General features: G+C 34.0%; 1 protein-coding gene across 1 annotated transcript; it reads right to left on the bottom strand.

Moving 5' to 3' along the window:
• Positions 1-14,654: 14,654 nt before the first annotated feature.
• On the bottom strand, positions 14,655-14,927 carry HELRODRAFT_152596 (hypothetical protein; the record flags this gene model as incomplete). The annotated part of the gene is made up of 1 exon (XM_009019404.1): positions 14,655-14,927. A coding segment is annotated over one exon (273 nt), but the record flags the coding sequence as incomplete, so codon positions are not given.
• Between the last annotated feature and the right edge of the window lie 307 nt (positions 14,928-15,234).

Raw genomic sequence — 15,234 nt, forward strand, 5'->3', positions numbered from 1 at the left:
TTTCTTTGCCATCAACTCTGGCGCAAAAAGTTGATGCCAAAGAAAACAACGTCCTACCTCGGGGAACTGGGTTTCTGGACGCTAAACGAAGATTGATTTGATTGATTGCATAACTCAAATCTATGATTCAACCCAATTCAATTTTTAAGTTTTGAAAAGCTGTCTTCTTAGGCACAATAAATTAGGATCGGAAATAAATTAATATAAACCCTTATGTAACTTTACTATATTACTCTGTCGAGCTCGATTTGAACCTGTAAGAGATTCATCTGTATTCTGTAATCCGCTGAGGGCATTAACAACAATGTCCTGTATTTAAATATCTAGGAAAGTGATTTTTGTACAAATATAGAGGGGCACAGTTTTATTAATAATATAGCCAGCTTCAAAATGTTTACTGCTGTTTCTGCGGTTTAGATAATCTTCGGTGTTAGTTTTTTACGTGTCATATTGAAGTTGTTCTTGAGTAATATTTATTTATAATTTTTAAAAATTGCTTGTTTTCAATATTTTTTTTTATTAAATTCAGCTAATTTATAACAGTTTTGTTTATATTTTGAAACCATTGGGATTACGATTACATAAAAGTTTTTTTTATTTTTTAGGCTTGTGTAAGTACATTAAAGAAAATCAAAGGGTGACATTTATAAATCTTTGTAAAGAATCAATTGGCCAGTCCTTTGTTGATTACTGTGATCAATTAGAAAAAGGATATCTATCTGTAAAAGGTTTTTTACTAAGCATCAGAGATGCACCAAATAGTTAATTTGGCCGAAAACTGAATAGTTAATTCACCATTTGGTCAAAGCTGAAAACCGAATAGCAAAAAATTCCATAAATTAAAAATAATTTTTCAGAAAGCAAAACAAGCTATTTATTATTTATCTATTTATTTATTTTTATCCAACAAATCTTTATTGAGACAATTTTTAGATGATTTAACAACTATGATAGCCAAAACATATTTCCAGCTAATAATAATCAACAATTATTATTTTGACAGAAAAAAAATTGATGGCTAAAACGGAAATTAAAGTATTCGGCTATTCGGTCTTTTAAAACTGATCAAATATTCAGTGCGTCTCTTCTAAGCATCTATATTTTAAAATTTGATATTTATGATATTTCAAAGTTTGTGCTACTGCGACAAAAGTTAATGATTATAAGAAACATCTTCAGAACGGAAAGTAGAAGAAACTTCTAACATTTTTTTCAATCTCTAACAGTTTTATGAATCTAGAAAATAAAAGCTCGGACAACGCTTGAGTGATCAAGGTCCGCATAATCTGCTGTTTAACTATGGCAAAATCTAGGCAAATCAATTATTTTAAAATAATAAAGGAAACATTTTAAAGTAGGTACTTATTGCATATACGAAATTTGTGACGGAATTAATTCGATTTGACTTATTTGGATTGGTAGAAGTTTGATAAAAAAAATTATTTTCAGTTTAGAATAGTAAATGGGCATACAATAAAATCTACTCAGGAGATACTGTTCATGAAAAAAGCGGCTTAGCTAAGAGATGCAAACAACAATGTGAACAAAAACAATAATTAATATTTGTAGATGTATCATATTATTTTTGTTATTGAGTTATTTACATTATTTAATTCGCAGAAGAACCAAAAAAAAAAAAGATTAGACTAGGCGAAAAACATGTTTCTAGACCGACTCAGCAAACGTCTGTAAGTTTACTTTATTAAGTTCGTCTGAATTTTGATTTAATAATTTTGTATTTTATATATTTGCTTTCCCTGAATTAAACTTAGCAAATGGTACACAACTTTTAAACTTTTATTTTTAAAAAATATTCAGAATAAAATTTTAAACATTTCTTTGATAAGATGAAAGAACTTTTTTGTTTTCAAGTCAATATTTCCATTACACTGTTTTTTCCCGTTCGATAATATAGTGATAGTCGCTTTTCTTTAGATTATTCCTAATATTTTTTGTCATCTGAGGCCTTGTAACAAGCAATGCATTCAGAAGCAAACACTTAGGCTCTTTATAACATGAGTAGTCAGGACATGAAAACTGTTGAACTGGTTACGTTTTGCCTGTGGGTGATCAGAAATTCACAAAAAAGCAACAATATATCATCCTGAAGGAACAAACGGGAAAAAGGATTATTGTAATCTTTTGCAAGGAACCTGTAACAGATTAATTAAATATCAGAATTTCCACTTGGTTTAAGATAGAAATGTCACAAGAACATTTATGACAGGACACTGCAATAAGATGACAACTTTAAAATGACAATTTTTAAAGTAAATAATAAAATCGTATCATGATTTTTGCTTGGTTTGTTTAACAACTACTTTATAATTATTATTGTTGTTGTTATTATTATTATTAAAGAAATGAGTACCAACAATGTGGTTATTTCTGGGGTCCAACAAAACAAAACAACAACAACACACGTTTAGACGACATTTTCTCCGAGATCGGGGGTTGCAGTTTGGCTACCTATGATGAAACCGAAATACCCCTCGACGCCATTCACATCTGTCACTCGCCTCAGTATCACGCAACCCCGCTTTCACTTTGTCCTTCTCCACCTGCTCTCTCCATCCCAATCGCGGATTACCCCTTCCTATCACTCCTTCAACCTCGAACTCCAACGCTCGCCTAATCCCGACCCTTTCATCCCTTCTCAACACATTCTGGGGTCCAACAGCTAATCTTAAATCAGAAGCTTGGCTCCAATTTGCCGATGACACCGCAATTATTGCAAACAGCACAGAATGTGTCCAGACGTTGATCGATATCAACAAGTGGACAGGCATGAAGATAAGACCTGACAAATGCTGCACATTCGGAATGCGAAAAAAAAGGTCATTATGAACAATTTTGACCCAGATTGACGCTTGATGATGCGTCAATTCCTCAAATAGCTACCAATAATTAGTTTACATATCTGGGTAGAAAATATGATTTTGAAGGTAAAAATTCGAAAGTAAAAGACCATCTCCAAAGTAAGCTAAGAAACATGTTGAACAGAATTGGTCAGTTAGAAACCACAACACAATGGAAGTTACAGATTTTAAAATATCCTGTTCCATCGCAACTCGCAATTGATTTAAGAGTATACGATATACCAGTAACATGGATCGAAAAAAATGGATCTAGATGCAATGAGATTGTAAGAGATTGGCTTTCGCTCCCGGTCAGCAGCTGTGTGGCTGAAATTTTATCATTGCCCTACAAAAACGGAGATATCATGCAGAGTTTCTAAGAATGAAACTGCGTGGTGGTCTAAAATTTAATACATATGACGAAATGAAATGTCTTTGGCAAAAATCATCCAATAGTTACAAAAATATTGACAACAACATTCAAAATGATGATCCCCAACAAGCAAGCAACAAGCCTTTAAACAACGCCAGCATGTGAGTGATTTTAATCATATTCTCCCTACAATATCAAGGAATCTTACTACGAGCGATAAAAGACCACATCAACACTACTGAAATTACGAGATGGTCTGTTTCCAGAAGAAAATTAACAGAGTTGCAATTCAAATTTACAAGAAAGTATTCGATTCAGCAACTGCCAACAAACTCAAATTTGTTTAGATGGGGGAAATCAAGTAACGACTTGTGTCCATTATGTAGTGCGAAACAAACAAACAAAAACGTCTTTTCAAACTGCACTAGGAAGATATGTGGAACGCCACAACAAAATTCTCACCTTGATTGTGGACCACCTAAGGTCGTGTGTGAAGTCGGAGCTGACCTTATTTGTGGATCTGGATAAAGAAACAATACGCCCAGTATCGCAGGTGTTTAATTTGCACCGTCCTGACGTCGCCATGATCAGCGGTAACACGATTGAGATCCTGGAGCTGACGATTTGTCACGAAACTAAACTAAACATCTAAACTGTACAAACATGAAAAATACACTAACAATCCCAAAAATGATTTGAATGTCATGATTAAAACTTTCGAAATTAGCTCTTTAGAAATTAGATCTAGAGAAATTGCTCAATGCCGACTGAATGGAACTATAGCATGACAGTCCCGCTATACAAAGGCAAAGGTGATCCATTGAACTGTTTATCATATCGGGGTATACGTCTGTTAAAACACTCCCTGAAAATGGTCGAGAAAATCATTGAGAGAAGATGTACAAGTCACTTAATACAACTCAACTATTACTATTAAGGTAGAGAAAGTCACATCGTTTCAATATCTAGGGGATGTTCTGGATTGTACTGGAACAGCTGAAGCTGCCGTTCGAGCACGCATACGTGCAGCCTGGAATAAATGGCATCTCCTTGCCTCTATGTTGATGCGGCGTGACATCCCACTACCATTACGGTGTTGTTATATGGTGCAGAAACATGGCCAATGACAACCAAACTGGAACAAGAACAAACCGACATGAAAATGCTCCGATGGATGCAACGAATTAGTCTGAAGGACCACATCAAATCTACCGAAATCCTGCGTCGTGCTGGTTTAGATGATATAAAGGACGAATGCCGGCAACACCGTCTGCAGTGGTTTGGTCATGTCAAACGAAGTGGAAACAGTGCCATAACTTCTCTTGCAGATGTTGAAGTACCTGGCACACTTCCTTAAGGCCGTCCAAAGAAGTCCTGGTCGCAAACAATCGAGCAAGACATAAAAGCTCTAAATTTAAATGAAATGAATACAACTGATCGCCTTATTTGGCGCAAAAAATTGATGGCAAAGAAAACAACGTCCTACCTCGGGAAACCGGGTCTCTGGACGCAAAACGAAGATTGATTGATTAATTTTAGCATGAAGTTGTAGGAAAAGTTACGAGCTTTCAAATATATATTTTAATTAATTTTTCAAATTTTAAAATATTTGTTTGTTTTTTTTTTAATTTACAATTAATATTTTATCATAGGCCGAAATGCCAGTATTGTTTTAAAATTTTCATTGCGTAAATAGACACTCCTGGCGTTGTAAATTTAAAGCGTTGTCTAAAACTACCATTGTAAACAACACTATTTCCAACACAATTTCTGATAATATCAGTCAAATTCAATTTTTTATGTTGAAAAAGGTAGCGACCACTTTGGAAGCGCAAAGAAGTTGGATGGCAGAACAAATTTTTACCAAATTCCTCATCCGCCACTGGTCTTTATTGACCCGCCAACGTATGAAAAAATTTCATCAATCATTTGTAAAAGCAAATCCAAAGCTCCATCGTGCTTTCTGGATCATACATCAATCATAATGTTCAAAAAATGCCTGATCATCAGAACTTGAAGATTGCAGCGACAGTGGCAGAATTTACGCATCTTCGTCAGCAGACTAAGGCTTGTGAAAACTTCTTTGTTGATTATGGCACCGAGCATTTCTCTACGTAAGGTACGTTCCAAAATCTAATCTATCGGGTCCAGAAACTCATCTGGAGCAAGAATGTACCTCTGTCTGACGTCGCTATCAACACCGAACCACTGAGGACATGTTCCTTGTGACATGACGCAGATAATGGTGTCATACTGAAGAGCCCTTAACAAGTTTACAAGATGGTCAGAAATATTCAAGCCGGCAAACAGCAACAATATAGCGTCTCTGCTGGCAAAATCTTAAGCTGCCCTGAGATAAACGTAGGCGATCCAATGCGGTCGACTAAATTCACATCTGGTCTGCAGAAGTGACAATGTGGGGATCCTATCAATAGTAGATCTGCCAGTCTGAAGCCACCCGGCTCCCTGAAGCGACGGACAGTAGCAAAGGACAAACGAGATTGATTGAGACACGAGCAAACGCTTTTTTGGAACTGCCTCTGGAATGCCTGCAATGCCTCTGGAATTTTTACATTAACGGTGTAAAAAGCTCTTGCTTTTGTAAGGATGCCTTTTCTCCCGTCTTCAGTAACCACACCAGACTGCCACACTCTTGGTACGTTCATTCCGCAGGGACAGTTTGCCATCCATCGCCAATTTGTCCGGCCAGATCTGACGACCCTTGTGAAGTTGCTTTCTGCATTGTCTACGAACCGTACGGGCAACTCCACCAGTACGTGAAGTCTGGCTTGTTGCTTCTGCTCGATCGAATGAATGAATGGCTGTGTCCGAGATCCATTCATGACGTTTATGAATTACTTGGCCGTGACTCTTTTTTCGCTACCTTCATTACGGTGCTGCGAAATGAATCCCTAGAGGAGAGTTCAGTCTCCGATGTAGTGTCGAACTGTTTCTATGCGTACTTAGCGTTTTTATTGTCACTTATGCGTACTTCAAATTTATCGATGAGCATATTCAACTTTTTAATTATTTTCTATGGCAGCAAACTTTAATTTTTAGTTTTTATTTGTATAACTAAACTGAAGCATTTATAAGAAAGAAGAGGAAATAGTCTGCAAGCAAAGCTTGAAAATCGTTATTGAAAAAATATAATCAGAAATCAGTTGAAATTTATTGAAATAATTGTAAAATATATGCAAAAAATTAGTTTTATTGCAAAGATGAATGTCATGAATGATGAATTAGACTGATTTGGTGTATACTATTTTTATCATTTATTTTAACCTTAACCATTTCATAAAGATGACAGATTTCCTTTTAAGATCCACGTCAGTGAGTAAAAAAACACCTGCAGCATCGACATCAGTATTCACTAAAACATTTGAAACAGTTCAACGTTCTGATGTAAAAACTTCTGCAACTTTGCTTTCTGTGTCATCGAAACTAACGGAAAACCAAAAAGAAGAAACTCAAGTTCATCTTGATAACGTTAGTTAACAAAATGAAGTTTCATATTTATACTCATGAGCGATCGGCTTTGATTGGATTTATTTAAATGTTACTTTTTTTCATTACTATATAAAAAATTTTATTTCACTAGTAATGAAATAAAAAACAAAACAAAAATCTGCATGTGACCTTTAAGGATACTCTAGATAATATTTTGGCATTTGTCTCGTAAAAATTGAAATTGATAGTTATTCTCTGTTTTATTCTCTTTTTAATTTTTTTTTGGAACATTTTGTATTATTATATTCTGTTTGACCAAATTAGAATTTTGTCCTTGTTTATGTTTAATCATAGTTTAAATAAAAAAAACATTCAACTATATAAATTTGCAAGCATTTTTCTCTGTTTTGCTCTAAGTGCTATTTGTTTTTTGAAAGATTTTTATTTCAAATTAAATTTTTTGCTTTCACTAAACTTTCAATTAAATGGGCTTGCAAACTATTTTGTCTTTTGATTTGGCTATAAAAACTTTCGATGAAATAGACTTATAAAGACTTTTAATTAATAGACTATAGAAACTTCCATTTAAACAATCTATAGAAACTTTCATTTAAATAGGCTACGGAAACATTTGATTAGATATAAATTAAATTTTTCAATGTTCTATGTGTGCTAATATTTTGATGTTGCAATTTTTTAAACTTAATTTTCAGTTGGATTATTATATTCAAAGGTATCACTCGTATCACTCATTTATAAATCAAAGAGTCTTTGTTTTAATAAAATTTACTATATTCACGTTTAAGTTGATTGATATTTTGCATTTTATGTCATTCTTTCTTATTTTGAAATGTCCTGGTTATGACATTAAACTGACCTTCACTGCCTTGTGAGGGTCAGTGTTGGATCATCAAAGGCTAGGCCCACCGCTTATAACTGTGGTTGCGTAAGGAAGGGCGTCCTGCGTAAAAATTAGCCAAATAAATTACTTATGATGGAATGGCGTCGAGGGGTATTTCGGTTTCATCATAGGTAGCCAAACGGCAACCCCCGATCTCGGGGAAAATGTCGTCTAAACGTGTGTTGTTGTTGTTCTTTCTTATTTTGAAATGATGTTTAATAATATTAATAGTTGAGTAATGACAAATAAAAACTGGTGGAAAACGTAAAAAAAGCCATTTGAATGGTTAGGTCTTATTTTTGTGGTTCTGCAATAATGAAGGAAACGTTGATCATTACTAATGCTCTAGGATTGAGTTCTCATAAACCCAACAAATATAGCTGAAAAACATGTGCTAAAAATTTGTGTCCAAATTATTTATTCTTTCCAGACTAAATTATATCAAGAACAAATTATAAAACAGATTAGTAAAAAATAAAAAAATGATTCAAAATGAATAAAAAAATTAATGGTTTTAATTATTGTATCGCATGCTATCGCAGGTATATTATATAAAAACTTGTCCTAATTGTAATGTTCATCATCCTGGGCCCCTTCCCTACTCATCTCAATGTAAAGATAAATGTTGTAGGACCTGTTGGGATGACGCTCTTAGAACTGTTTGTATTTTCTAGAATTTTTAAATTTGAGCTTATTTGTAACGATTTTACATCGAATTGAATTTTTTTAAATATTGACTTGTTTGTTGCTGTCAACATATTTAAAAAATGATTTATATAGTAAATTATTTAAATTAACATATCCATATATATTATTCAACATCTAATTTCAGACCTTTTTTACATATTGGTTTTTATTTTCACATTTTGTCTTGTAAAAAAGGCGAAAAAATAATGTACATGTTACTAAATGAAGTTTTTTACCATTTTACTTTGTTGTTTAGTTTCAATTAGCGGTTTATTTTTTATAATTTTTAGGATAAGAGGTGTCCAATGTGTTCGTGTTCTATGAAGAGAAGACACATTAGAGCGGCATATTTTGATCGTAGTCACTATTACCCGTAGTAGTTTTATAATACGTGATTTTATTTTTTAGTGACTGCGGTTTCCATTAGTAATTTAAAGGTGGTATATTTATCTTTCTTTCACATTTCATTTGTTGAATACAAATAATATGCAGCTTTTTTAAATTAACTCGTTTTTAATTATTACCTTATAACTAAATTATCGTGTGAATGTTATTCAAGGTTATCGGTTGAAAATCTCATTGAAACTACAGTTAATTAATAATTATTTAGTTTTTGAGTTATTTTTCAAATAAAAATAAATTTTTTGCTTTCATTAAACTGTTTACCATTGACTTATAAATTAACTTCTCCTATTTGTATTCTCTCTAATTTTTCAATTTGTGCTTTTTTGTAATAATGTTACATCGAACTGAATTTAAAAAAATCTAAATAATTTATTACATTCGGTTTATCGGACATACAAATAATTTTATCAAATTTTAAAATTATTCAGAAAAGCTGTTTTTTTTATATAGTTCAGTTTTTGCAAGTGTTATTTTAAGCGAAGTGATAGCTTAAGGGATCAAAATATTAACGATAATAAATATTCAACAACGTGCAATTGGATTCCTTCCCACTAATAAATTTAGAAATAGAGGAATCATCGATAAAGTTGACACATAAGTGCCATATTGGACAAAGTTGAAGATCGTAATTAAGTGACTGAAGTATTCGCTTAAAGTTATTATTGTAAATTTTACTAACTGACCGCAATATAACTTTAGAGAAGTACAACCTACAAGGCAATCAGCTAAATCAAATCAACAAAAAAATAACGTTGTAAAGACGGTATATATATATATATATCAGAGTATATGTATATATATATATATATATATAGGTACGAGGTTCTCAGCGATACAAACTTCATTAAATTTTTTGCCCATTTTGCGTTGATTAGTTTTTTACCAATAGATTCAACATTTCGTATTTGGGTTAAATCATATTTATTAAACAGTTGTGTCACAGTGCGGCTTACGACGTTGTTTCGGCGTGAGCGCCATCTTCAGAGCCTTAAGTAATATATTTATACATTAGAGTATGTTGAATAATTATAAAATGTATTAATATATGAAATTGAATAAATTACGTTGAAATGTAATTAAGAATATGTGAGATAAGAAAATAAATTAGAATAAATAAAATATAAGTTAATTAAAATATATAAAATAAAATGTCGATGAGTAATCGAGCGGTGGTACGATATACGTTCTAGGGCGTCGGGCCAACAACTCTGCGGTTGCATTTGGGATGCATTCAAATATGAAGAAAGCAAATTTTTTTCATTAATATTACCTTTGCTGTTAAAATATTAATGGTACACAATTAAAATATTTCATATAAGGTATTTAAAATGAACAAATTAAATTAAATTGTTTTAGATAATGTAGAATTACAAAGTAATAAATTGCGGCTACATGCTAAAATAATTGGTAGAAAGTAAATAAAACGAAGTATGTATTACACTAAATGATAGATAAAATTATAACAATGCAAGTGTAGTGGAAATGGTATTATAGTAGCTCGATGTGATGTTGTGTACGAAGAATGAGTTTTTATGAAGCGATATAAAATGTTGTATATTGGTATATTGAGAGAATATTGTCAATATGTGTTAATAGATTGTATGCTATATAAAACGTGTGCTATATGTGTGATGTTATTTCATACAAAATGTGATGCACTTGTTTCAAACTAATGTTTTAAAGCTAGAGTTCGACCAAACTAGAAATAATGAATTACATGACATTATGGTTGATATTAGACATAAAATCAAAGATCGCAAACAAGACAATATTTTTGGAATAGTTGCTAAAAGATTTTTAAAGAACTTCCGTACACACGCAAAAAAATTTCAAAAACGATGTTGACTGTCGGATTGAAAATCCTAACGACTAAAACTAACAATCCTCAATAATAAGTAAAACACCACAAACTTACGAAGTGATTCGTGGGGGCTATATAAAGGAAAAACTGCGATACTATTCCGACAGTCGGGCTGCTGCTGAGTCCCTGTCTATCCAAACGAACACTATTCTTTTCACTTCCGCTCACTGCTCTTCCTAGTTTATGTTCTCTTGCAATAGCGCAACTGCTACATGACCGACTCTACAGTTAATGTTTAAATTATCTTGACAAATGGTGTGATTATGAATACTTTATATTTCATTCAATGAGTATTCTAACGTTGAAAGATCTTGTGGAGTGGCCTTCTTTCCAGAAAATGGTAGAAAATTTGAAAACAAATATTGACTTTGACAAATTTTGCGATGATTTTCTGCGTTTTGCAGTATTCAAACACTATTTGTCCAAAAATGCGAAAACGAACATTTAACTTTATGATTTCTGCGTGGACAAAAGAACAAAATCGTCTTGGTCTAGGGGTAATAAGAGCCGAGTTGCAGGTTTGTGAAAATTTAAAATACAGTTGTTCTTATTTTCATGACCTCGTTGTTGAAGACGCTTAAAATCAAATCAAAAGTACACTTTTATGCAAAAATATTTTTACAAACTAATGTAAAACTTTAGAATAATGTTTTTGTTAAAAAATTGAATAAAATAATGTTTCTTACTCGTGACGCCATTATGAGGTCTAGAATCGATTCTATTAAGAACACTCAACAACTGCAGCAACTTTCGTGATCTCTGGCATTCTCTTAACAACATTCTTTACAAATGTTCAGATCATCAATTTCTGATGCTGAATCTCTTACTCTTGTATCTTCTTTAGCTTTTTCAAGAACAAAATAAATTATATTCATCAATCTATTGCTACAACAATTACTTCTTCTAACATTCGTTCTTTAAACCATATACCTTCCTCATTTTTTTTCTTTTTCAGCTGTCACCTCAGAAGAAGTTTTAAAGCTCATCAACTCTTTGCCTAACAAAATCTCTCCCCATGATATTATTCCAGTTTTTATTCTTAAAAAATTTTCTTATCTTTTTGCTCCATTACATTCTAATCTCTGCAATCTTTCTCTAGAAAACAGCATTTTTCCAACTTCTTTTAAGATAGCTCAAATTCTACCTTTACTGAAAAAATCTAACCTTGATCCATTTGATCCTTCTAATTACCGTTCTATTTCCAATCTTTCAACCTTCTCTAAATTACTTGAACGCATTGTCTTGAACAGGATTCTCATTCATATTACTTCATCTCTTAATTTTTCTCCTCCTCAATCCGCTTACAGAAAATGTTATTCTACAGAAACAGCCCTCCTTCATTTTCACGACCACTTACTAACATATGTAGAAACCAAAATTGTGTTGTCGTGGTCAACCTGGATCTTCCAGCAGCTTTTGATAACATTAATCATCAGATGCTTATTGACAGACTTGATGCAGAATATGTCAATTCATCCTGGTTTCAACCTTATCTTTCTAATCGTTTTCAATATATTTAACTTGGCTCCCACCCTTCTAACTTTACCTTATCTGCTGGAATTCTCTAACGGTCTGTCTTTGATCCCATTCTTTTCACTACTTATACCTCTGCTATTTCTAATATCATTAAAACTTTTGACTTACTTACTCTTTCAATACGCTGACGCCACATATATAATACCTAAAATTCCCAACTCTAATCATATATCTCAGCTTGACAACTTAAATGGCCATGTACAATTGGCATTTATCAAACTTTCTTCAGCTTAATCCCCACAAATCTGAAGTAATGTTTCTTGACACTCCGCAACAGCTTATCAAATTTTCCCCCATCACTTGTTTTATTCGCTGATTCTTCTCTCTTCTCAACCTCTAAACTTAAATTTTTAGGCTTAACTTTTGACTCTTCTCTATCTTTTAATTCTCACGTCTTAGTTTTGATCAAATCTTGTAACTATTATAAGTGGACTAGTCGTCATGTTCGTAAATTTTTCACTGAAGATATTGCTTCTGCACTGGCTCGATATATTGTACTATCATGTTTAGATTATTGCAATTCTCTTCTCTACGGTCTTCCTTCCTACCTTTTAACTTTACTTCAAAGAGCTCAAAATAGAGTTGCAAAATTATTTTAAATATCAGTAATTTATCTTCCAGCACAGATTTACTCATTCAACAACATTGGTTACCAGTACGTTAACGCATTATATTTAAACTCGCCGTCCTCATGTACAAATTACTTAATACATCTCAACCATCATATCTTCATCAACTTGAATCGCGTCGTTCATTCAACTCATCAACTTCGTTCGTCTTCATATACTCAGTTGCATCAACCTGTCAGCAATTTATCAGCTGTCAACAAATGTTTTACGTACAGCCCTCCTTCCATATGGAATGATTTGCCCGTCATTATTCATCAATAACCAACTATCAAACGTTTTAAGAAACGATTAAAGAACTTTTTGTTTATCCAGGCCTACGGAAACGTCAAAAGTCATTGTTTAGTTTTTGTTTTGTTTTGTCGAAGTTTACATTTAGCCCGTGTTCGGCGAGCTGGGTATTCCAGACCTCAAACTTTTTGGCAGCGTCTTGTTCTGAAGCCGCCGTCATGACAATATCATCTGCATATATCACATTCCATATGTTATCTGAGCATATCGATTTGGTTTTCTTCCATCATCGTGATGAAGAGCAGGGGGCTGAGTATTGATCTCTAATGGACGCCAACGTTACTGTCAAATTCATTCGAGTTACCGGCTGTTGTGCTGACTAGAGTTTTTTTTTGTTAAAGTACCGTTGCCATAACTAGCCGAACCAGATATTCGGGAAAAAGCTGTCTACGTAGACTCCACATGGTTGCCTTTGAAGGCACTCTGTCAAAAGCCTTTTCCAAGTCCACAAATACATGAAAGAGTCGCTTTTGCTTTGCCAAGAACTTTTCTTGTAGTTGACAAATGATATAATTAGCATCAATGGTAAATCTCTCTGCCATGAAGCCGCACTGGTAACCACTTATTGAAACGCACGAAACAGTCTTTTCTCAATAACTTTTTTAATAACTTTCAGGGGTTGTTCCAGAAAACTTATACCTGATATGAGGAGCATTACAGAGAGTTTCTATTTTTTTTATATATTCACACAGTTGTATATCTGTTCCATTCCACTGGAAGTATCGATTTACTCCGCATCTCCCGACAGATGTGTAAGAGGGCTCTGAAGCCTGCTCCACCAGATGCCTTGATGATATGATTTTTATGTCTAAACAGACCAGCCGCTTTACCCCCCTTCATTGCCTTCAGCGCATCCGAAAGCTCCTCAGCTGTGATGCCCTGAAATGGTCCTTCCACCGGAAGTGTATCAAAGTCCACCCCAATATGGTTTGTTTCATTCAATAACTGATCGAAGTAATCCTTCCAGTGATCCTTCACTTCATTCTGCAAGGTTATTATGGTGCCGTTATTATTCTTTATGCATGTGGCACCAACAATATCCTTTTTCAGTCTTTTGGCCTGATCTGCTATTCGGTAGAGCGACTGAATTCGTTCGCCTTTACTTCCAGTCAGCCATACCTTGCATTGATTTAAAGCTGCTTTCTTACTGGCAATAGCATTTTGCACTCTCGTTCCACCATTAAGTTTCGCGGTTGTGCTGGCGTTTTTGTCCAGATTTTCCACATACAACTGTTGCAGCGTTCACTAAGGTGTCTTGAAAAGATTTCCAGGTTATGTCTACCTTCTCCAGACGATCCAGCTGTGCCGATACCAACTCCTCAAATTTCTCCCTGAACATGATATTCTTTAGCTTCCATGTTTTTATTCTAGTAGGCATTCGATCAGTCACAGGGCGTGATCGTTCCATGATCATATCGGTTACCAGCAATCGATGTTGAGGGATGCATGCATCGCCTGAATAGTCGTCTGAGTTGCTGTATGACGACAATAAATTCAATTTGTGTGCATGACATCCTCTTTAATATGTGATCAAATGTTCTGCCCTCTTCTTGAAGTAGGTATTCAACAGGAAGAGTTCATGGCTTTCAGCAAATTCCAGAATTCGTACACCGTCTTCATTTTGAGACCCGTAGCCATGGACACCGTGGGACCCATTTGCTTTATCTCCAACATGGCCGTTGAGATTGCCACATATCAATAATATCTCTAATGACGGTGTTTTCCTGACAGCATCTGAGAGTGTGTTCCAAAAGTTATTTTTGGCGTCTTCAGATTTACCGGTCTGTGGTGCATATGCAGAGAAAACAGTCAAAACCTGTTTATCCATTCTGAGTTTAATCAACATTAGGCGTGAGCTAATTCGAGTCACGTCCAGTACATTTTGTGTCAGTGATTCCCGTATGAAGATTCCCTCTCTATTTTGGTCTGTCTTTTGGCCATTCTAGAACAACTTGTAACTTCCAATGAGAGAGAAACCATTTGATTTCTATCTTATTTTCTGCAGAGAACAGATGTCAACCCTTCGCCTTTCTAGCATAACGACGATCTCCATGGAGCGTCCAGTAAGCGATCCAATATTTATAGTGCCAAGTCTGATATTTCAGGAGGGGACGCCCGATTTCCCGCAACATCTCTCCACTGTTGCATACTTCCTGGATATTGTCACCTCTTGACCATTTAAGGTCTTCCAGGAAATAGGGTATCTTTTCTTTTTTTGTGATGACATGAAAGATGTTTGGGTAAAA

The sequence above is a fragment of the Helobdella robusta genome (genome assembly GCF_000326865.2).
Source record: "Helobdella robusta unplaced genomic scaffold HELROscaffold_24, whole genome shotgun sequence".
NCBI classification, from domain to species: Eukaryota; Metazoa; Annelida; class Clitellata; order Rhynchobdellida; family Glossiphoniidae; genus Helobdella; species Helobdella robusta.